General features: G+C 45.7%; 2 protein-coding genes across 5 annotated transcripts in view; one reads left to right on the forward strand and one right to left on the reverse strand.

The window, feature by feature from the left end:
- Positions 1 to 18,650, reverse strand: part of NHLRC3 (NHL repeat containing 3) — a 54,182-nt gene extending 35,532 nt beyond the window's left edge. For 2 of the 4 annotated variants that reach the window (XM_069758925.1, XM_069758928.1), the window contains exons 1-2: positions 18,474 to 18,599; positions 1,410 to 1,620 (exon numbers count right to left, since the gene is read on the reverse strand). In XM_069758925.1, coding sequence (XP_069615026.1) covers positions 1,410 to 1,496 — 87 coding nt within the window. In that variant the 5' untranslated portion in view covers positions 1,497 to 1,620; positions 18,474 to 18,599. Of the gene's footprint in view, positions 1 to 1,409; positions 1,621 to 18,286 lie in introns of all 4 variants that reach the window. The other 2 variants (XM_069758927.1, XM_069758926.1) reach the window with 2 other exon arrangements.
- Positions 18,651 to 18,751: 101 nt separating this feature from the next.
- The window catches only part of PROSER1 (proline and serine rich 1), a 94,073-nt gene continuing 87,602 nt past the window's right edge, over positions 18,752 to 25,222 (forward strand). The window contains exons 1-2 of the mRNA XM_069758924.1: positions 18,752 to 18,880; positions 20,625 to 20,716. The gene's annotated coding sequence lies outside the window, so the exon portion shown is untranslated. The remainder of the gene's footprint in view (positions 18,881 to 20,624; positions 20,717 to 25,222) is intronic.

Consider the following 25,222-nt stretch of genomic DNA (forward strand, 5'->3'; position numbering starts at 1 on the left):
GGACGGCTTGTTGTTTTAATACGTAGCTTTTTTTTTACCGTCATTTTTTATGACTTCTTTTTACAGTGTTCGCCATATGGAATAAATAGTGTGAAAGTTTTATAGGTCAGGTCATTCCGAATGTGGTAATACCATTTATGTGTATTTTTGTTTATTTTTCTTTTAACACAAAGGCTGCCTTTTTAGTTGCAAATCTGGATTTCTTGATTTGTAAACACTTTTTTTTTTTTTTTTTTTAAGAAAAACAAACATTTTATTTCACTTTTAGGCTGTGTGCACACGACAGATTTGGTGCAGAAAAATCTGCTGCAGTTCTGCACTAAATCTGCATCTCCTGGCAGAATCTGCAGGTGCGTTTTTGATGCGTTTTTTATGCGTTTTTTGAGCACAAATCTGCACAAAAAACGCATCAAAAACGCACCTGCAGATTTCTATTATGGAGGGGTGCAGAAACGCTGCAGAACTGCACAAAAGAAGTGACATGCACTTCTTTGAAATCTGCAGCGTTTCTGCGCAGATTTTTCTGCACCATGTGCACAGCTTTTTTTTTTTCACATTGATTTACTGTGATCACAGTGCAGTTCTGCAGCGTTTCTGCTGCAGAAAAATCTGCTGCAGTTCTGCACTAAATCTGCATTGTGTGAACATACCCTTATTTTACTTTGTCCAACAATTGGACATGTGTATTTTTTACTCTGATCGCTGGTCTCATGCACTGCAGCACCCGGGTATTGCAGTGCATGAGTCCTGTCAGTGTCTCACTGACAGAACGTGTTAGATGCTGCTTTTAGCTGGATCTTACAGGCCACTGTACCCTAAGCTGATTAGGTGACCTCAGGGTACCTTGGCAACTATCGGCTCCTGAGATTCCGATTGCGGGGGTCCAATGGTAACAAAGGGGGTCTTTTAACCCCCTTTTAAATCACTTAGATAACACTGTTGCAATTGACAGCAGTATTTAAGAAGTTAATCGGTCACGATCTGTTCCAAAACCGGTTGGAGGCAATACCGCAGGGTGTCAGCTGTCATATATATGGCAGTGCAGTGTCGTCAGTGTGCGTCGTGTGTACTGTATATGGGGGATTCACTACTGACAACCATCATTCTGTTTTAAGGGATCTGAAAATCATCAGTGACCTATGACCATTTGTGTTACCCATCATTTCTGGATGATTGGTTTTGCACACCGCTACGGTAAGATACTATCATTACTTCTAGAACTTTGTCCCGCGCCCCCTTGTCCCATGTCTGCCTCCTTGCACCAATAGAAGATGTAGGGGGGCACTGTTGTGGATAGTTTGAGTCTCCCACCTTATGATCTCTGCTGTGGGGTAGAGTTTATAGAGTTGTACCGCCGCCCGATTACTGTAGGGTTAGACTCCCGAATACGGCACATCCCAGTAACTCACCTTATGCTTCCCATCATAGTGCAGTAAGGCATACAGGGCCAGGCTCACCAGGGCGGCAGATATGCAGATACTGGATTTTAACTTCATGGCTGTCTTGTGGCTATATTGACATGGCACAGACGCTTCCTCAGAACAATGCCCAAGCAATCACGCCTGGCATCACATCAACTGCTGGTCCCCGAAACAATGCCAGCGTAAATTATACAGATATCTGCAAGAAAAAGACGTTGTGTGAAACAATGGGAACATACACGTGTCACTGCAGCCACATCAGAAGTTGCTGAACAAAGGGTAAAACCTATTATAGTATGTTGTGTACTTGGCTACAGCAATGACGTGTCATGTGCCACCAAAAACTGCTGCAGCCAATCACTGGTCGCGGCAGTACATAGCACAAGACAACTGAGGCAACAGGAAAACTCCATACAGTATTTGGTCAGTATTTTGCATCAGTGTTTGTAATCCAATATCAGGAGAGGAACTTACAGAGAAAAACTATGATTGAAAGATTGACTCCTGTTCTGTGTTTTTTCGAGACACTCCTATTTTTGGTATGGAAATACTGATGAAATACGGAACAAATAATGATGTGTGAATAAAGCCTAAGGCCACTTTCACACGTTCAGTATTTGGCATCAGCATTCATAAGCCAAAACCAGGAGTGGAACAATCATAAAAGTATAATAGAAACACGTCACCACTTCTGCATTTATCACCCACTCCTGGTTTTGGCTTAGGCCGGCGTCACACTAGCGAGTTTTACGGACGTAAGAGCGCATAAAATACGTCCGTAAAACACGCCTAACAAACGTCCCAATTATTCTCTATGCCCCTGCTCCTATCTGCCGTATTTCACTGATCAGTATTATACGGCTTTCTACGGCCGTAGAAAATCGCAGCATGCTGCGTTTGTCACCGTATTGCGCAAAAAAAACGCCAATGAAAGTCTATGGAAGCCAGAAAAATACGGATTACACACGGACCAGCAGTGTGACTTGCGAGAAATACGCAGCGGTGTTAGAGAGAAAAGCCGGCAATTCAGCGCAGTGTACAGTAAAATCACACTGACAGCTTACATTAGAATAGGTAGAATAAATATGTACACATAGAATATGAGGACAACCAGCAGAGGGCGCTTCTTATGAACTCGAGCCTGGGAGCTTTCTAGGAAAGTTACCACGACCTAGGGACAACCAGCAGAGGGCGCCTCACCGCAAATGAATGTAAATATAGGTCATTGACCTACTTTACCTTCATTCCCCGGGGTTTTGCAGCCACGAACAACGCTGCATTAGCACAGCTCGTGGCTGCAAAATATTTTAACCCCTTCAGATGGATTTACATCGTTGGACGTTACAGATCTTCGGAAGGTAAGGATATTGTTGGTTTATTTTTTTTTTTTGTTACAGATCGAGGGTCTTCAGTGAGTGGATTGAGCGTAGAATAAAATATTACAACAACCTTTGTGATTTTTTCTTTAAAATAATTTTTAATAATGTGTTTGTGTTTTTTTTAACCCTTTACTACTATTGGATTAATTATGGATAGGTGTCATAATTGACGCCTCTCCATTATTAATTTGGCTTAATGTCACCTTACAATAGCAAGGTGGCATTAACCCTTCATTACCCCATATCCCACCGCTACACAGGAATGGGAAGAGAGTGGCCAAGTGCCAGAATAGGCGCCTTTCCAGATGTGCCTTTTCTGGGGTGGCTGGGGGCAGATGTTTTTAGCCAGGGGGGGCCAATAACCGTGGACCCTCTCCAGGCTATTAATATCTGCCCTCAGTCACTGGCTTTACTACTCTGGCGGAGAAAATTGTGCGGGAGCCCACGCCAATTTTTTCCGCCATTTAACCCTTTAATTTAATAGCTAGAACGGCCAAATTATGCATATACACACTGCTCTTCTTACCTGCATCTCAAAAACATTTCTAGAATTCGCCCTTTTCTTACTTTCGACTCTGCAAAAACTCTTACTGTTTCACTTATTCATTCTCGTCTGGACTATTGTAACTCTCTACTAATCGGCCTCCCTCTTACCAAACTCTCCCCGCTCCAATCTGTCCTGAATGCTGCTGCCAGGATCATATTCCTCACCAACCGTTACACCGATGCCTCTACCTTGTGCCAGTCATTACACTGGTTACCCATCCACTCAAGAATCCAGTACAAAACTACTACCCTCATCCACAAAGCACTCCATGGCTCAGCACCACCCTACATCTCCTCTCTGGTCTCAGTCTACCACCCTACCCGTGCCCTCCGCTCCGCTGATGACCTCAGGTTAGCATCCTCAATAATCAGAACCTCCCACTCCCGTCTCCAAGACTTTACACGTGCTGCGCCGATTCTTTGGAATGCACTACCTAGGATAATACGATTAATCCCCAATCCCCACAGTTTTAAGCGTGCCCTAAAAACTCATTTGTTCAGACTGGCCTACCGCCTCAATGCATTAACCTAACGATCCCTGTGTGGCCTATATTAAAAACAAAAAAAAAAAAATTAATTAACTGGTTCATGCAGCTTTACATGAACACCCAAGCCTTACACTATGGCTGGTCCGAATAACTATAGCAATTGTTACCATCCACCTCTCGTGTCTCCCCTTTTCCTCATAGTTTGTAAGCTTACGAGCAGGGCCCTCACTCCTCTTGATATCTGTTTTGAACTGTATTTCTGTTATGCTGTAATGTCTATTGTATGTACAAGTCCCCTCTATATTTTGTAAAGCGCTGCGGAATATGTTGGCGCTATATAAATAAAAATTATTATTATTATATTATTATTATTACTAACATTAGTAGTGTGGAATATGCAAAAAAAAAAAAATGGGGATATGAGATGGTTTACTGTATGTAAACCAGGTCTCATATCATGTCGGGTTTAGGAAGGAGATAGCTTTAACCCCTTAGCGACCGCCGATACGCCTTTTAACGGCGGCCGCTAAGGGTACTTAAACCACAGCGCCGTTAATTAACGGCGCTGTGGAAAAAGTCAATAGCGCCCCCCAGAGGCCGATTTTCTCCGGGGTCTCGGCTGCCGGGGGTAGCCGAGACCCCAGAGAACATGATTCGGGGGGGTTTTAACCCACCCCGCATTTGCAATCGCCGGTAATTAACCGTTTACAGGCGATCGCAAAAAAAAACCAAAACGCAATCTCTTTTTAATTTCTCTGTCCTCCGATGTGATCGCACATCGGAGGACAGAGAAAAGGGGTCCCAGGTGGCCCCCCAATACTCACCTAGCTCCCCCGATGCTCCTCGTGTCTCCCGGTGGGCGCCGCCATCTTCAAAATGGCGGGCGCATGCGCAGTGCGCCCGCCGGCCGGCACCGGGAGAATCTTTGGGGTCTCGTCTGCCGGGGGTAGCCGAGACCCCAAAGACCATGATCGCGGTCGGTTTTACCGACCCCTGTTTTGCGATCGCCGGTAATTAACTGTTTACCGGCGACCGCAAAAAAAAAAAAAAAGTAAAGTGTAATTCTCTGTCCTCTGATGTGATCGCACATCAGAGGACAGAGAAATAGGGGGATTCGGGGACCCTACAATACTCACCTGTGTCCCTGGATCCTCTTGCTGCTCCTCCTGGCCGCCGGCAGAAGAACATGGCGGACGCATGCCCAGTGCGCCCGCCATCTGTCTCCATCTGCCGGCCGGCAGGAGAACAGCAGTTGGGGCTAAAATTAGGGTTAGGGGTAGGGTTAGGGGTAGGGTTAGGTTAGGGTTAGGGGTAGGGTTAGGTTAGGGTTAGGGCTAGGGTTGGGGCAAAATTTAGGGTTAGGCTTCTTTCACACTTACGTCGGTACGGGGCCGTCGCAATGCGTCGGCCCGACATACCGACGCACGTTGTGAAAATTGTGCACAACGTGGGCAGCAGCTGTAGTTTTTCAACGCATCCGATGCCCAATCTATGTCCTGGGGAGGAGGGGGCGGAGTTAAGGCCACGCATGCGCGGTCAGAAATGGCGGATGCGACGTACAAAAAAACGTTTCATTGAACGTTTTTTTGTGCCGACGGTCCGCCAAAACACAACTGATCCAGTGCACGACGGACGCGACGTGTGGCCATTCGTCACGATCCGTCGGCAATACAAGTCTATGGGCAAAAAACGCATCCTGCGGGCACATTTGCAGGATCCGTTTCTTGTCCAAAACGACGGATTGCGACGGAATGCCAAACGACGCAAGTGTGAAAGTAGCCTTAGGGCTAGGGTTAGGGTTGGGGCTATAGTTAGGGCTAGGGTTGGGGCTAAAGTTAGGGTTAGAACTGGGGTTAGGGTTTGGATTAGGGTTGGTATTAGGGTTAGGGTTGGCATTAGGGTTACGCTTGGGATTAGGGTTAGGTTTGGGATTAGGGTTAAGGTTAGGGTTGTGATTAGGGGTGTATTGGGATTAGGGTTAGGTTTGAGGTTAGGGTTGAGATTATGATTAGGGGTGTGTTGGATTTAGGGTTTTGATTAGGGTTATGGTTAGGGTTGACATTAGGGTTGTTTTGGGGTAAGGGTTGTGATTATGGTTAGTGATTAGGATTATGGATCAGGTTGGGATTAGGGTTAGGGGTGTGTTGGGGTTAGGGTTGGAGCTAGAATTGGGGGGTTTCCACTGTTTAGGTACATCAGGGGGTCTCCAAACACGACAGCCAATTTTGCGCTCAAAAAGTCAAATGGTGCTCCCTCCCTTCTGAGCTCTGCCGTGCGCCCAAACAGTGGGTTACCCCCACATATGGGGCATCAGCGTACTCGGGATAAATTGGACAACAACTTCTGGGGTCCAATTTCTCTTGTTACCCTTGTGAAAATAAAAACTTGGGGGCTACAATATCTTTATTGTGAAAAAAAAAAATATTTTTTATTTTCACGACTCTGCATTCTAAACTTCTGTGAAGCACTAGGGCATTCAAAGTTCTCACCACACATCTAGATAAGTTCCTTGGGGGGTCTAGTTTCCAAAATGGGGTCACTTGGGGGTTACTACAGTTTAGGTACATCAGGGGCTCTGCAATCGCAACATAATGCCCACAGACCATTCTATCAAAGTCTGCATTTCAAAAAGGCGCTCCTTCCCTTCCGAGCTCTGCCGTGCGCCCAAACAGTGGTTTACCCCCACATATGGGGTACCAGCATACTCAGGACAAATTGGACAACAACTTTTGGGGTCCAATTTCTCTTGTTACCCTTGTGAAAATAAAAACTTGGGGGCTAAAAAATCTTTTTTGTGGAAAAAAAAATATTTTTTATTTTCACGGCTCTGCATTATAAACTTCTGTGAAGCACTTGGGCATTCAAGGTTCTCACCACACATCTAGATAAGTTCCATTGGGGGTCTAGTTTCCAAAATGGGGTCACTTGTGGGGGATTTCTACTGTTTAGGCACATCAGGGGCTCTGCAAACGCGACATGGCGTCCGATCTCAATTCCAGCGAATTCTACATTGAAAAAGTAAAACGGCACTCTTTCTCTTCCAAGCTCTGCGGTGCGCCCAAACAGTGGTTTACCCCCACATATTGGGTATCGACGTACTCAGGAGAAATTGCACAACAACTTTTGTGGTCTAATTTCTCCTGTTACCCTTGTGAAAATAAAAATTTGTGGGCAAAAAGGTCATTTTTGTAGAAAAAATGCGATTTTTTTTTTCACGGCTCTACATTATAAACTTCTGTGAAGCACATGGGGGTTCAAAGTGCTCGCCACACATCTAGATAAGTTCCTTAAGGGGTCTAGTTTCCAAAATGGGGTCACTTGTGGGGGGTTTCCACTGTTTAGGCACATCAGAGGCTCTCCAAACGCGACATGGCGTCCAATCTCAATTCCAGCCAATTCTACATTGAAAAAGTAAAACGGCGCTCCTTCACTTCTAAGTTCTGCGGTGCGTCCAAAAAGTGGTTTACCCCCACATATGGGGTATTGTCGTATTCAGGAGAAATTGCATAACAAAATTTATGGTTACATTTCTGTTTTTACACTTGTGAAAATAAAAAAATGGTTCTGAATTAAGATGTTTGCAAAAAAAAGTTAAATGTTCATTTTTTCCTTCCACATTGTTTCAGTTCCTGTGAAGCACGTAAAGGGTTAATAAACTTCTTGAATGTGGTTTTGAGAACCTTGAGGGGTGTAGTTTTTAGAATGGTGTCACACTTGGGTATTTTCTATCATATAGACCCCTCAAAATGACTTCAAATGTGATGTGGTCCCTAAAAAAAAATGGTGTTGTAAAAATGAGAAATTGCTGGTCAACTTTTAACCCTTATAACTCCCTAACAAAAAAAAATTTTGTTTCCAAAATTGTGCTGATGTAAAGTAGACATGTGGGAAATGTTACTTATTAACTATTTTTCGTGACATATCTCTCTGATTTAAGGGCATAAAAATACAAACTTTGAAAATTGCAAAATTTTAAAAATTTTCGCCATATTTCCGTTTTTTTCATAAATAATCGCAAGTAATATCGAAGAAATGTTACCACTAACATGAAGTACAATATGTCACAAAAAAACAATCTCAGAATCAGCGGGATCCGTTGAAGCGTTCCAGAGTTATAACCTCAAAGTGACAGTGGTCAGAATTGCAAAAATTGGCTCGGTCACTAAGGGGTTAAAGCCGGTAATTCAATTACCGGCTTTTGCTATCTAGCGCTGTATGAAGTAATAATATATATACATATATGTGTCTACTGATATATATATATATATATATATATATATATATATATATATATATATATATATATATATATATATATATATATACTAGATCGTGGCCCGATTCTAACGCATCGGGTATTCTAGAATATGCATGTCCCCGTAGTATATGGACAATGATGATTCCAGAATTCGCGGCAGACTGTGCCCGTCGCTGATTGGTTGAGGCAACCTTTATTACATCATTGTCGCCATGGTGTCAACCATTATGACATCTACGTCGATACTGTGCCCGTCGCTGAATCAGAGACGCGGGATGTCTACGTCCTTTATGACATCATCGTCGCCGTGCCCGTTGCTGATTGGTCGAGGCCGCCAGGCCTCGACCAATCAGAGACGCGGGATTTCCAGGACAGACAGACAGACGGAAAAACCCTTAGACAAATATATATATACAGTGGGGCAAAAAAGTATTTAGTCAGTCAGCAATAGTGCAAGTTCCACCACTTAAAAAGATGAGAGGCGTCTGTAATTTACATCATAGGTAGACCTCAACTATGGAGACAAACTGAGAAAAAAAAATCCAGAAAATCACAGTCTGTTTTTTTAACATTTTATTTGCATATTATGGTGGAAAATAAGTATTTGGTCAGAAACAAAATTTCATCTCAATACTTTGTAATATATCCTTTGTTGGCAATGACAGAGGTCAGACGTTTTCTGTAAGTCTTCACAAGGTTGCCACACACTGTTGTTGGTATGTTGGCCCATTCCTCCATGCAGATCTCCTCTAGAGCAGTGATGTTTTTGGCTTTTCGCTTGGCAACACGGACTTTCAACTCCCTCCAAAGGTTTTCTATAGGGTTGAGATCTGGAGACTGGCTAGGCCACTCCAGGACCTTGAAATGCTTCTTACGAAGCCACTCCTTCGTTGCCCTGGCGGTGTGCTTTGGATCATTGTCATGTTGAAAGACCCAGCCACGTTTCATCTTCAATGCCCTTGCTGATGGAAGGAGGTTTGCACTCAAAATCTCACGATACATGGCCCCATTCATTCTTTCATGTACCCGGATCAGTCGTCCAGGCCCCTTTGCAGAGAAACAGCCCCAAAACATGATGTTTCCACCACCATGCTTTACAGTAGGTATGGTGTTTGATGGATGCAACTCAGTATTCTTTTTCCTCCAAACACGACAAGTTGTGTTTCTACCAAACAGTTCCAGTTTGGTTTCATCAGACCATAGGACATTCTCCCAAACTCCTCTGGATCATCCAAATGCTGTCTAGCAAACTTCAGATGGGCCCGGACATGTACTGGCTTAAGCAGTGGGACACGTCTGGCACTGCAGGATCTGAGTCCATGGTGGCATAGTGTGTTACTTATGGTAGGCCTTGTTACATTGGTCCCAGCTCTCTGCAGTTCATTCACTAGGTCCCCCCGCGTGGTTCTGGGATTTTTGCTCACCGTTCTTGTGATCATTCTGACCCCACGGGGTGGGATTTTGCGTGGAGCCCCAGATCGAGGGAGATTATCAGTGGTCTTGTATGTCTTCCATTTTCTAATTATTGCTCCCACTGTTGATTTCTTCACTCCAAGCTGGTTGACTATTTCAGATTCAGTCTTCCCAGCCTGGTGCAGGGCTACAATTTTGTTTCTGGTGTCCTTTGACAGCTCTTTGGTCTTCACCATAGTGGAGTTTGGAGTCAGACTGTTTGAGTGTGTGCACAGGTGTCTTTTTATACTGATAACAAGTTTAAACAGGTGCCATTACTACAGGTAATGAGTGGAGGAAAGAGGAGACTCTTAAAGAAGAAGTTACAGGTCTGTGAGAGCCAGAAATCTTGATTGTTTGTTTCTGACCAAATACTTATTTTCCACCATAATATGCAAATAAAATGTTAAAAAAACAGACAATGTGATTTTCTGGATTTTTTTTTCTCAGTTTGTCTCCCATAGTTGAGGTCTACCTATGATGTAAATTACAGACGCCTCTCATCTTTTTAAGTGGTGGAACTTGCACTATTGCTGACTGACTAAATACTTTTTTGCCCCACTGTATATATATATATATATCTAATATATAAAGCTGAATGTGTGTGTGTGTGTGTATGTGTGTATGTCCGGGATTGGCATCTGCACCGTCACAGCTACAGCCACAAAATTTTGCACAGTCACACGTCTGGACCCCGAGAGCGTCATAGGCTATATTGTGAGGTGAAATTTTAACCCCGTGCTTTCCAATTCACCAAACAATTTTGCCCCTATCTACATAATGGGGAAAAATGAAAGGAAAAGTGTTGGAGGTGTCGCAGCTATGTGTCAGTCACATGACCTGTCTATTATGTGTATGTGTGAGCTAATATATACTGCCAGGGGGAGGGCTTCCTGTTGGCTGGGGATTTATCAGGCTGCCAATTTAGCTTACAAATACTGAGGTAAAAATACTGAGCAAATAACGTGTGAACGAGGTCTAATACAGGAGGAGATGACACACAGGTATATACTATATACAGGGGAGATGACACACAGATATATACTATATACAGGAGAGATGACACACAGGTACATATATATACAGGAGGAGATGACATACAGGTATATACTATATACAGGAGGAGATGACACACAGGTATATACTATATACAGGAGCAGATGACCTACAGGTTTATACTATATACAGGAGGAGATGACACACAGGTATATACTATAAACAGGAGCAGATGACCTACAGGTATATACTATATACAGGAGGAGATGACATACAGGTATATACTATAAACAGGAGCAGATGACCTACAGGTATATACTATATACAGGAGGAGATGACATACAGGTATATGCTATATATAGAAGATGACATGCAGGTATATACTATATACAGGAGGAGATGACACACAGATATATACTATATACAGGGGAGATGACACACAGGTATATACTATATACAGGAGGAGATGACATACAGGTATATACTATATATAGAAGGAGATGACATCCAGGTATATACTATATATAGGGGAGATGACACACAGCAGGTATATACTATATACAGGGGAGATGACATACAGGTATATACTATATACAGGAGATGACATACAGATGTATACTATATATAAGGGAGATGACAAACATGTATATACTGAGGTGATGAGGTGAAAATGAGAGGTGTGAGGTTGAAAATGAAAAGGTGTGAGTGCAAAATGAGAGGAGTGAGGAAAAATAGTGGAGTGATCAGAAAATGACAGATGTGAGGTTGAAATGACAAGTGTTAGGGGGGAATGAGAGGAGTGAGGGAGAAAATGAGAGATGTGAGGGGGAAAATGAAAGATGTGATTGGGAAAATGAGAGGCGTGATGGGAAAATAAGAGAAGTGACGTGCTATAACTAACCACAGATATTTACTATGCCCAGGCAACGCCGGGCTCTTCAGCTAGTGTATATATATATATATATATATATATATATATATATATATATATATATATATAGACAGTATATGTGTTTTTTTTTTTTGTTTTTACACATGGATCCCTTGTATAGCCGTATGTCGGTTTTGCAAGCCTGCGAGAAAAACACGCAGTACGGATGCCATACGGATTACATACGGAGGATGCCATGCCTCAAAAGGTGCAGTCCCCTCCGGAAATATCTATATATATATATATATATATAATCTATATATATAATTGCCTAAGGGTTTTTCCGTCTGTCTGTCTTTCTGTCTGTCCTGGAAATCCGGCGTCTCTGATTCAATCAGCGACGGGCACGGTATCGACGTAGAAATCTGGCGTCTCTGATTGGTCGAGGCCGCCAGGCCTCGACCAATCAGCGACGGGCACAGTATCGACGTAGATGTCATAATGGTTGCCATGGCGACGATGATGTCACAAAGGTTGCCTCGACCAATCAGCGATAGGCACAGTCTGCCGCGAATTCTGGAATCATCATTGTCCATATACTACGGGGACATGCATATTCTAGAATACCCGATGCGTTAGAATCGGGCCACAATCTAGTCTACTATATAATTGTCTAAGGGTCACTTCCGTCTTTCTGTCACAGATATTCATTGGTCGCGGCCTCTGTTTGTCATGGAATTCAAGTCGCTGATTGGTCTCGCCAGCTGCCTGTCATGGCTGCTGTGACCAATCAGCGACGGCCACAGTCCGATTAGTCCCTCCCTACTCCCCTGCAGTCAGTGCCCGGCGCCCGCTCCATACTCCCCGTAGTCACCGCTCACACAGGGTTAATGCCAGCGGTAATGGACCGCGTTATGCCGCGGGTAATGCACTCCGTTACCGCCGCTATTAACCCTGTGTGACCAAGTTTTTACTATTGATGCTGCCTATGCAGCGTCAATAGTAAAAGGATCTAATGTTTAAAAAAAAAAAAAAATTATATACTCACCGTCTGCCGCCTTTCCCGCTCCTCGCGATGCTCCGGTAACCGCTCCATGCAAGCGGCAATTTCCGGTGGCAAGGATGGTATGCGACAAGGACATGCCATGACGTCACGGTCATGTGACCGCGACATCATCACAGGTCCTGAGCTACCAACCCTGGGACCAGAAGCTGCCGAGTGCACCGCATACAGGCGACATGACTACAAGGGCTCCTTTGGAAGGTGAGTACAGTTAGGGCCAGAAATATTTGGACAGTGACACAAGTTTTATTATTTTAGCGGTTTACAAAAACATGTTCAGAAATACAATTATATATATATAATATGGGCTGAAAGTGCACACTCCCAGCTGCAATATGATAGTTTCCACATCCAAATCGGAGAAAGGGTTTAGGAATCATAGCTCTGTAATGCATAGCGTCCTCTTTTTCAAGGGACCAAAAGTAATTGGACAATGGACTCTAAGGGCTGCAATTAACTCTGAAGGCGTCTCCCTCGTTAACCTGTAATCAATGAAGTAGTTAAAAGGTCAGGGGTGGATTCCAGGTGTGTGGTTTTGCATTTGGAAGCTGTTGCTGTGAGCAGACAACATGCGGTCAAAGGAACTCTCAATTGAGGTGAAGCAGAACATCCTGAGGCTGAAAAAAAAGAAAAAATCCATCAGAGAGATAGCAGACATGCTTGGAGTAGCAAAATCAACAGTTGGGTACATTCTGAGAAAAAAGGAATTGACTGGTGAGCTTGGGAACTCAAAAAGGCCTGGGCGTCCACGGATGACAACAGTGGTGGATGATCGCCGCATACTTAATTTGGTGAAGAAGAACCCGTTCACAACATCAACTGAAGTCCAGAACACTCTCAGTGAAGTAGGTGTATCTGTCTCTAAGTCAACAGTAAAGAGAAGACTCCATGACAGTAAATACAAAGGGTTCACATCTAGATGCAAACCATTCATCAATACCAAAAATAGACAGGCCAGAGTTAAATTTGCAGAAAAACACCTCAAGAAGCCAGCTCAGTTCTGGAAAAGTATTCTATGGACAGATGAGACAAAGATCAACCTGTACCAGAATGATGGGAAGAAAAAAGTTTGGAGAAGAAAGGGAACGGCACATGATCCAAGGCACACCACATCCTCTGTAAAACATGGTGGAGGCAACGTGATGGCATGGGCATGCATGGCTTTCAATGGCACTGGGTCACTTGTGTTTATTGATGACATAAGAGCAGACAAGAGTAGCCGGATGAATTCTGAAGTGTACCGGGATATACTTTCAGCCCAGATTCAGCCAAATGCTGCAAAGTTGATTGGACGGCGCTTCATAGTACAGATGGACAATGACCCCAAGCATACAGCCAAAGCTACCCAGGAGTTCATGAGTGCCAAAAAGTGGAACATTCTGCAATGGCCAAGTCAATCTCCAGATCTAAACCCAATTGAGCATGCATTTCACTTGCTGAAATCCAGACTTAAGATGGAAAGACCCACAAACAAGCAAGACCTGAAGGCTGCGGCTGTAAAGGCCTGGCAAAGCATAAAGAAGGAGGAAACCCAGCGTTTGGTGATGTCCATGGGTTCCAGACTTAAGGCAGTGATTGCCTCCAAAGGATTTGCAACAAAATATTGAAAATAAAAATATTTTGTTTGGGTTATGTTTATTTGTCCAATTACTTTTGACCTCCTAAAATGTGGAGTGTTTGTAAAGAAATGTGTACAATTCCTACATTTTCTATCAGATATTTTTGTTCAACCCTTCAAATTAAACGTTACAATCTGCACTTGAATTCTGTTGTAGAGGTTTAATTTCAAATCCAATGTGGTGGCATGCAGAGCCCAACTCGCGAAAATTGTGTCACTGTCCAAATATTTCTGGCCCTAACTGTATATGTTTATTTTTTAACCTGTGACATACGTGGCTGGGCAATATACTACGTGGCTGGGCAATATACTACGTGGCTGGGCAATATACTACGTGGCTGGGCAATATACTACGTGGACATGCATATTCTAGAATACCCGATGCGTTAGAATCGGGCCACTATCTAGTTTTTTAAAATAAATACTCATCTTACCAATCCTCTTACGATGCCTCATGGGTCACCCACCAGTCTTTCTACACCCTGTACAATAAATGTGGATACGTGACTACTGCAGCCATTCACTATCAGTGGTCACCACTGCAACCAGTGATTGGCTGCAGTGGTCAAAGCCAGGGACAGACACCCTGTCTCATTTATTTTATTTATAAGTTACTGCATTTTGTTTTGCAGAATGCAACCAAACCAATCATTGTTGGCCTGTCCCTGTGTGGTGCACTTACACAGTACTGATCTAATAGTATGGGTATCACTAATAGGGTATGCTCACATCTGCGTATATAATGTAGCTGAGAAAAGTTGGAGTGTCATGCATTTCTTTCTTGCCCATCAACCGTACGCAATGCATTTTTAACATCAGCTTTTACATGGACCATTGTAACTCTCTACTAATCGGCCTCCCTCTTACCAAACTCTCCCCGCTCCAATCTGTCCTGAATGCTGCAGCCAGGATCATATTCCTCACCAACCATTACACCGATGCCTCTATCTTGTGCCAGTCATTACACTGGTTACCCATCCACTCCAGAATTCAATATAAACTTATCACTCTCACCCACAAAGCACTCCACGGTTCAGCACCAATCTACATCTCCTCTCTGGTCTCAGTCTACCACCCTACCCGTGCCCTCTGCTCCGCTGATGACCTGAGGTTAACATCCTCAATAATCAGAACCTCCCACTCCTATCTCCAAGGCTTCTCACATGCTGCACCAATTCTTTGGAATGCACTACCCAGGTTAATATGATTAATCTCCAATCCCCACAGTTTTAAGCGTGCCCCAAAAACGCATTTCTTCATACTAGCCTACCGCCTCAACACATTTATCTATCCCTGTGTGGCCCATTCAAAATTTTCACCATAATCAGGTTCCTCGCATCACGTTCTCACACACTTTATGCAGTTAATAACCCTCTGTGTCTGTACTGTTACATACGTAGGCTGATAACCGGTTCATGCAGCTTTACATGAACAGCCGATTCTTTCATTATGTCTGGTCTGAACAATGAAAGCAACAGTTACCATCCACCTTTTGTGTGTCCTCTTTTCCTCATAGATTGCAAGCTTGCGAGCAGGGCCCTCACTCCTCTTGGTATGTGTTGTTTATGTGATTATTGTTATTCAATAATGGTTATTATACACCGCTGCGAGCAGTGATGTCAGTAAGGTTACCGCAGATCATCAGTTATGAACCTTAGTGACGTCAGTGCTTGTCGCAGCAGCCGGATTCACACTCTATGGACAGTGCGTGCCGGATGCTGTGGTGAGCGGTCACATCACTGGTGTTACCACTCTACACCGCATCTGGATTTTTGTGGGACATAGGATGGATTTACAGCGGAATCCTTTGGATTATTTGATTTGTGAAAGGTAATAAATGGTGGTTTCACACTTGCGTTTTTGTCTGCAGCGTTTTTTTCCCCTATATTTAACATTGAAAACGCATGCGTTTTTTTTTCCTATATTTAACATTGAAAATGCATGCTTTTTTTGTGTACGCGTTTGGTCGCGTTTTGTGACGCATGCGTTTTTTTACTGCATGCGTTCATTTTCTGAAATGCTACTTGTAGTATTTTTAGAAGCGTTTTTTGGACCAAACAAAAACGCATGCGTTTTCATGCGATTTTTTTGGGTCAAAAAATACATTGGAGTCAATGGGGACGCATGCGTTTTTTGGTGCATGCGTTTTTTGCGGTAAAAAACGCATGCGTTTTTTTATTTAAAAAAACAGAAAATACACTGATATGCCACCCCCCAACATAAAGGTGATAAAGGGAACCTAACCCTACCCCTAACCCTAAGGGATCCTACCCCTAACCCTACCCCTAAGGGATCCTAACCCTAACCCTACCCCTAACCCTAAGGGATCCTAACCCTAACCCTAATCCCTTTATGGTTAGGGTTAGGGGTAGGGTTAGGGGTAGGGTTAGGATCCCTTAGGGTTAGGGTTAGGGGTAGGGTTAGGGGTAGGATCCCTTTACGGTTAGGGTTATGATCCCTACCCCTAACTATTTCTGTTTATAGTGGGTTTTTTACTTTATTTTGATGATTGGCAGCTGTCACACATTTCTCAGCATGCGTTTAAAAAACGCAAACGCATGTAAACGCGTCAAAACGCCGCGTTTTTTTCACCACATGCAAAAACGCATGCGTCAAAAAAACGCAGCGTTTACACTCGTTTACATGCGTTTTTTCACCATGCGTTTTTTTGCGTTTTTTACCGCAAAAACGCACCCCAAAAAACGCCAATGTGAAACCAGCCTAAGAGGGTCAGGGACTGGCTGGTTTGTACAAATAAAGGTCTTTGCTCTGCGTGTGTGTTTTTTTTCTTTTTTTTGGTTTAAACTTACGAGGTTAGTAATGGATGTGTCTTATTCTGTAGATGCCTCTCCATTACTAACCCCTGGGCTTGATGTCAGCTGACAATACAAAGCTCTAAAGACTGACCGTCACTTCCAAACAGAAATCAGCTGTGTACAGGTGGTACCAAGAGTAGCCAACTCCATATATAACTCACAAATAAAGTTGCGCTCTGTAGCGCTATAACATGCAAACATGAACTATAGGAAATCTGAACTGAATTACTGCGCTAGAAAATTGGAAAAATTGAGAATACTTAGAGCATACATTGGCCAATTCATGTGTACCCAGCAGCCACGATAAGGCGATTCTTGTTGCTGGGACTTATCCTGGGAGGGGGGGGGGGGGGAACCTCTAATGAGCTCTGTGGCGGTTTTAATTAGAGCAGGATCCTACCTTCCCATATAAATGTAGGCTAACACCCCATGAGAGGCTTCACATTAGGTAGGTTCCCAGCAACGGGAATCGCCTTATCGTGGCTGCCGGGTACACATGAATTGGCCAATTTATACTCAAAGTATTCTCAATTTTTCCTGTTTTCTAGAGCAGTAATGCAATTCAAATTTCATATACTTCAGGTTTGCACGCTACATTGCTACAGTGTGCTACTTTATTTTGTTGACAATACAAAGCTGACATCAACCCCATAAACTAATATCCCACGTGCGAACGCACCAGGGCAAGAGGAAAGAGCAGAGGCTAAGAGCCAGAATTGACACATCTATTGGATGCACCATTTCTGGGGAGGCAAAGGAATGGTGTTATTAGTCTGGGTGGGGGCCAATATCTATTGTCCTTTCCCAGCCTATTAATATCAGCCTGCAGCTGTCTGTTTAGCTTTTGCTGATAATTAAATATAAGGGGGCCCCACTCCATTTTTTTAGGTCCTCCCTTTTTAATAACCAGTAAAGGCTAAGTAGACAGCTGTGAGCTGATATTAGTAGGCTAGGAAGCTAAATGGATATTGGCCCCTTCCCAGACTATTAAGACCAGCTCTCAGATGTCCGCTTTCCCTCAGCTGATTAATAAAAATAAGGGGGAGCCTACGCCACTGTTTTCTGTATTAGCTGAATACAAGTACAGTATGGCTGTGAATTTACTGTACTCGGCTGATGAACTGTTGGGTTTCCTTTGAGAAGTGTGTGTATAATCGCACAACGTACACGTGGTCCGTGTGCGGCCCGATTTTGTTCTCACACCCACTGACGAGGCGCGGCCATACACAGCCTGCGGCGATTATTTCCTCCCCCGATGAGCACGGCCTCACGGACATGGGTCACAGCGCACACAGAACTGTATACGCAGACGAGAGTGACCCCATAGGCCGGACACTGCGCACTACACGTACCTGTGTGACCGGCGCCCTATACTCACCTCCTCCGAGTGCAGTACTAGGCAGCCCCCCATGGGTCAGTGGGGGTCTCACCAGTACATTGCCCCCTTTATCAGGGCATTAGTGTGGTGACCTGGTGATGGCCCAGCTGCCCTTTTCCTGCTAGGTCTTGTGTGCCCTTATGCTGTTTTTCTCACACACCCCTGTCACGCAGAGGCTCCCTGGTACCTGTAGTTCCCCACCGCTCCTCGCAATACTCGCCCGCTGCCTCCTATATAATCAGGGTCTTGCAGTCACCACCTCACACACCTCTCCGGCGCTGCAGGGGTTAACGAGCGCTCCCGCCCCCCCCCCTCGTGGTCAGGTGACCACAGAACCCGCACACGTCATCAGTCTGCGACCCCGGAGCTGTCTGCGCGGGGGTCCCCGAGGGTGTGCGGTACGGACGGTGACACTGTGCTCCGGAGGCGGCCGTTCTGTGGGGGGAGTCTCCGTGCGGCGTCATTGCAGCAGGGCCCCGGAAGCTGAGCGCTGCATCCTGCGGCTTCATCCATTGTACGCTCGCGGGAAGACCCTCCGTGTGTGACTCGGTGATCGGTGCAGGAGATGCCCGGCCTCCGACCGGGAGACAGGCGGTGAGTGGCGGCACTCCGTGCACGGGGCTTCTTAAAGGGATCGGCTGCTTCCTACAAATAAACCTCCGTTACTGGACGATGATGAGTTCTGCCACTGTCTATGACCCCTTGTACCAGATTACTATTAACTCTTTGCTGTCAGTGGATGAAACCTCCGGCCCGCGGACCCCCGATGGTGACCGATCGCACAGGGTCCCTCTGCGGCGACCAGGAGGGAAATATGCGCAGACAGGAGATTGGTGTCGCATGACAACACTGTTCTTTCTATAGCACCAACATATTGCGCAGCGATGTACAATGAGCGGACGTATACAGCGCTCACAGAGTAACACGCCGGAGCAGTGAGGGTCCTGCCCGCAGCGTACATGGGGGGCAATAGGAGAGAAGGGCTGGGATTTGGCGCTGCACGATCCGCTCACCGGCAGGAGCTAGTGCCGACACCGAGTGCTGGTAGGGGCCCGATGAGCAGGACCGTGATAGTCCGGCGCCACGTCACCCTCCAGAGTCTCCAGCCTCTGAACAATGTTTGTAGTCACAGTTTGCGAGCAATGACAGAATATTGTAACTTTGTAGCAAGCGTCTTGTTTACAAACAACTTTCTTTGCTTTCTAGCAGATGACTCTTGTACGTGGCAGGAGGCACGGCAGGTCATAAGTAATGTCTCCTGCCGGATGACCCTGCTGCTGTCAGTGATTTCCCGGTTGGTTCAGGTTTGTGCCGGCGGAGCGCTGTACTCGGCGATGGACGGCTGCAGTCACTGGTGTAGGATCCATGTCACTGACCGTTGGAGCCGTTCTCTCGGGGGTTCGTTCTGTCCTCTACCGATATTTGCCCTCCACCCAATATTTTGGTCTGCGACAGCTGGGACAATTGTCGGATCAGGAGCGTCACATTATGTTTCCAGCGTTGTAGGACTGAAGTCTAGGAGCGAGCGCTTGTACGATGCTGGGGCGTTGTTGGGTTAAAGGATCAGTTACATGGGATTCCCTGACCGCACGTTTTATGATAAATCCCACTTTACATAGTGATGGCCCATATCTGTAGGATAAGTCACTGACTGGTGGCATCTGACCACCAAGTCCTCTTATGCTCAGGAATGAAGGGGTCGAGGCCGGGGCCCCCGTCATTAGATATTGTATTACTTCTGCTCTGGTCGTCATCAGTTTAGCTCTTATTGCAAGAAAAAAAACCAAAAACAAACTGGCTTTACTCACCCACCCCTGGTTCAGCGCTGAGTCTCTGCTGTCACTCTAATCGTCAGCTATTGTCTGCAGTGCTGACGTCGCTGCAGCCAATCAGCGAGTTCAATCACTCTGAGCAACTCGTGCCGTCTACTTGGCAGAGCCACTGTGCTCACTGATCGGCCGAAGCGCTATCAATGCAGAGGCAGGGATTCAGTGTGGGACCTGGGGAGGGGGAGTAGACCCTTTTTAAAAGAAAGCAATCTACACCAAGGGAAAAGAGTTTTCTCAACACTGGAAAACCCTATTAGTGCAGTGTTCATACTTGCGTAAATGATCCACTGTATGCAGTATGATCCAGTCATCTCTGTATGTCTAGAGATCCCAGCGAAATCTACAAATGGAGCATTCCAGTGCTCACCAGCGGATATATCTGTGTTCACCTTCTTTATAGTTCCCATCAGATTGTATGTAGGTAGAAATGGTTTATATGTGGCAATGTGTTTCCTGATAAATAAGACGAATATTCAATTCATTAATGAATGAAATGTGTTTTTATACAGGAGCTGGTGTCAAGAATGAAATCCGCCATTAAGATTTAGGAGGCCATCGACACAGAGCCGTTGACCAATGATCTTGACATCGATGAACACAGGTAACTTTCTAACATCCCCGTCCATTGCTGGGTTCAGCGGACACATCAGATGAATATTGTCTGAACCTGGCGAGATCTACCCACACATCAAATGAATATTGTCTGAACCTGGCGAGATCTGCCCACACATCAGATGAATATTGTCTGAACCTGGCTAGATCTGCCCACACATCAGATGAATATTGTCTGAACCTGGCGAGATCTGCCCACACATCAGATGAATATTGTCTGAACCTGGCGAGATCTAACCACACATCAAATGAATATTGTCTGAACCTGGCGAGATCTGCCCACACATCAGATGAATATTGTCTGAACTTGGCGAGATCTGCCCACACATCAGATGAATATTGTCTGAACCTGGCGAGATCTGCCCACACATCAGATGAATATTGTCTGAACCTGGCGAGATCTGCCCACAATCTGATGTGCATGGCGGCCTTGAAGGAAGGGGTCAAAAAGAAGCCTGATGTTGGGCTACCATAGGAACGTCCAGCAGAGATCTTTGTCAGCCATTTACTCCCCCCTCCCTTTTGGAATAGCTGAGCCAAATGTGCATGTGTATGAGGGAGGGGGTTAGAAGGAAAATCTCCTCAAATCAGTGATTGGCCACCAGCTAGCTAAAGATTACAGCCAGTCTCAAAGGGGAGCTAGCATCAGAAAATAATCTATTCCTTAAATCAGGGTTTTTTTTTTTAATTATTTTTAAAGATATATTGGCAATAGTTTATTTTTCCATGTCAAGATCTTTATTGAAAAAAAAAAATTGTAATCTTGCAATTTTCACAGTGGTCACTAGGGCTTTTGTTACTTATTGGTATTGTCATTTCAGGAAGAGTTTTCAGCAGGCTCCTTATCGTCAGAGTCAGTGTTACAATGATAGGTATCAGTTCTATACACAGTTGATAGCACGGGATCCACCAATAGGCGATGTCACAGCTCCCCTGCTCCTCCTCTCTTCACAGTGACCTTTGCAAACGCTCATTATACACTTCAATATACAAAATGTGGTTAGGATCAGACCAGTGTGGCTATGTACATGTGTTATTTCCTGTAAGGGCTCTTTCACACTCCCTGATGTTTCCGGTACCGGAAAAACCTGTATTGGAGATATCAGTGTGTGTAATAATTGTGGCATACGTATGGCAACCGTGTGCCACATCAGTATCGCACGTACCGGAACCTGGGAAGCAGCGGCCCTTTCGCACTGTTCCCCGAGGTGCCGGGTGCTGAAGACAGCTCATTCTCCCCTGCTTTGCCTGCGAGAAGCACGAGCAGGGGAGAATGTTGAGAGTTGTATTCAACTGATAACAGTGCGAGCAGGCGGTGGCTGATGGGAGTATTCATCAGCCAGCTCCTGTGTTATAAATACATTTGAAAATAAACCAGCCAGGCAAAACTGACAGCTGTGGGCTGCAACCCTCAGTTGTCAGCTTTAGGAAGGCTATTTATCAAGAATAGAGGGGTCCACACACTGTACTTTTAATTATTTAAGTAATAAAAAAAACACGCGGTGTCCCCTCCATTTTTTGATAACCAGCCAAAGCACAGATGTGTCTATAAGACGCCTATATATTACTAATCCTATAGTTATATGGTAAATAAACACACAGCAAGTATAAAGTCCTTTATTTGAAATAAAAACAAAACACACACCTTTTTTATCTAAAAAAACAAAAAAGCAAACAAACCGTTATACTCAACTAACGCCCATTCCATTGAAGCCCTCGTCTCCTGTAATAACACAAAAATAAAAAAACAAACATATCCCTCACCTCTCCATCGTTTTGTTCCACGCTGTAATTCATGTCTGGGATTTAACCATTTTCAGCTTGGACCGTACCAAGATGCAAGCATCCAGGCTGAGAACTACTGGTGAATGAGCTGCTGCGAACGCAGCCTCAATTAGCAGCGGTGACCTCATCGATGTTATGGCTGGTCAGAGAGGCTACGTTCCCAGCGGGGCTGAACTATGGCGACCTGAGCAATGTGAGAAAAAGTCAATGAGTTCACCGTAGATCACAGTGAGAAATTGCGGTGAACTCACCGACTTTTTCTTACGGTGCTGAGGTCGCCGCAGTTAAGCCCGGCTGGGAACGCAGCCTCAATGACCGGCAGTAACCTCGGTGGGTTCACCACTACTCACTGATGCTGCGCTCACAGCAGCTCATTCATCAGTGGTTATCGGCCTGGATGCTCGCATCTTGGCACCGTCCAGGTTCGAAACTGTTTATTCCTAGACATGGATTACAGCGCGGGACAGAACAATGGAGAGGTGAGGGATAAGGTTGTTTTTTATTTTTGGTTTTATTACAGGAGACAAGAGCTTTAATGGAAAGGCGTTAGGTGAGTATAACTTTGTTTGTTATTTTTAGATAAAAAAAGGAAAAGTGTGTTTTGTTTTTTATTTCAAATAAAGGACTTTATACTTGCTGTGTCTTTATTTACCATATAACTATAGGTTTAGTAATGGATAGGTGTCTTATAGATGCCTCTCCATTACTAAGCTGTGGGCCTGATGTCACCAGACAATACAAAGGTGACATCAACCCCACAAATATGAACCCCACTTTCCTCCTCCACAGGACAAGAGAAGAGTTGGGCAAAGTGCCAGAACTGGTGCATCTAATAACTGTGCCTTTTCTCTATCGCCTTTCATTGGGGGACACAGGAACCATGGTGTATGCTGCTGCCACTAGGAGGCTGACACTATGCAAATTAAAAAGTTAGCTCCTCCTCTGCAGTATACACCCTACCGACAGGAAGTAGGATATTCAGTTTAGCTTAGTGTCAGTAGGAGGTGGACACGGGTCTTTCATTAGACCCTTATCTACCTCAATGTACGTCATTTTCTTTTCAGGTTTTCCGGAGGGATACAGGGTGAACAGTCACACCTGTAGTCCCACAATACGGACTATGAGTACGGCGTGTACTGCCACCCCGTATCCTCATAGATCCCTCTCCAGGACCAAGATCCTAGCACACAAGCGTGCTCAGAAGTCCGGTCCTGGCTCCGTCCCCCACCCACTCGCCCACCAGAGCCTGTCGGTTGCGGAGACGAGGACGTCCATCAGCTCCTGGACGTCTCATTCCTCTTCAGGTTAGTACCGGCGTGGGAGGTTTGAGGTGAGTATTTTCCCCATACCATCCCAGATCATTCAAGGGTAAGTATACAGATGAAGAAAGGTTAGTATTTTCTCCCCTGTCTAGCAATCTAAGAGTGGGGCTCAGGGGTTGTTTTATGGGGAAGTCACTGTGTCCCACAGTTTGGGGTCCAGGGCTCTTACCTCACCCTGGATCTCTCTTCAGCTTCCCTTGTGCGGCACATGGGTCCACCAGAGAAGGGGTTCATTGCGGCGGTAGCGCCGGGGCCTTGTAAGGTTTCCACGGCGTCTCTCCCCCACAGCGGTCACCAGGCTCTAATCCAGGCCCCGGCTTCGGTCGGGGCCTGGACCTTTTCCGCCGGTCACCGGGGGCTAATTTAGGCCCCGGCTTCTGTCGGGGCCTAGTGCGGCGTTTCGGCCCCGCCCCATCCTCTTTCCGGCGGGTCTTTCTCCCGCGTTTTCCCCCTTCTGTCCGGCGCTTTGCCCCAGCCACTCCCTGGCCTAGGCACAGACCGCGCCGCAGTGACTCTAGCCCCCGCTCTCTCCGTCGGGTGGGCTAGCCTTGCGGGGCCTCCACGCCGCGGCTTCCATTCCCGACGGCCACCGGGAGCTAATTTAGGCCCCGGCTTCGGTCGGGGCCTAGTGTGGCGTTATGGCTCCGCCCCCGTCCTCTTTCCGGCGGGCTTTTCTCCCGCGTCTTCCCCTCTCTCCTCTCCGGCGCTTAGCCCCGCCCACTCCTCTTGGCCTCAGCACAGACTGCGGCCGGCGCCATCTTTGTACTCTCAATCATGCAGGTTCAGCGCCGGCTGCTTTCGGCGCTTCTTGGCTCATGCTGCGGACTTCAGAGTGCGGGGCCTTACACCACTCCCGGCGTGTGGACCCAGCGGTGATTTCTTACAGGACCTGCCTTCCCTGCCGACCTCCTCCTACAGCCGAAGCTATCCACAGGACATCTTCCGTGAGTAGCTCTGCACTGCAGACCAATACCCTTCCTCTGCTTTAGTCAGGCACCTTTTGTGCTCTCCTGTAAGGGCAGGTTCCCCTTAGGTCAGTCCTCTCCCACCTGTCAGGACTGCAGCGATCCCACATCGTTCTGGGCTCCCCCCCCCCCCCCCTCTGCCCCGAGAGAGTGAGGACCCTATCCCAGGGTGGGCTTCCTCTCTGTCTCAATCTGTGGCGGATCTCACCAGGGTATCCCAGACCCCGGTGTCCGTTCTGGATAGATTGTCCTGGCAGACCTCCGCAGTAGCCAGCGGGTCACAAGTAGCCCCGTCTGAGCCTACCAGGATAGGCCTTAAAGAGGTCCAGACCGGAGCGCCATTGCGACTCCTCTTCCCGTTCCATCTCGCCTCACGACCCATTTCAGCGGTCAGCTTCTTCCCAATCCTCTCCCGAGTCAGGC

This window comes from Ranitomeya imitator, chromosome 3, assembly GCF_032444005.1.
Source record: "Ranitomeya imitator isolate aRanImi1 chromosome 3, aRanImi1.pri, whole genome shotgun sequence".
In the NCBI taxonomy this organism is placed as follows: Eukaryota; Metazoa; Chordata; class Amphibia; order Anura; family Dendrobatidae; genus Ranitomeya; species Ranitomeya imitator.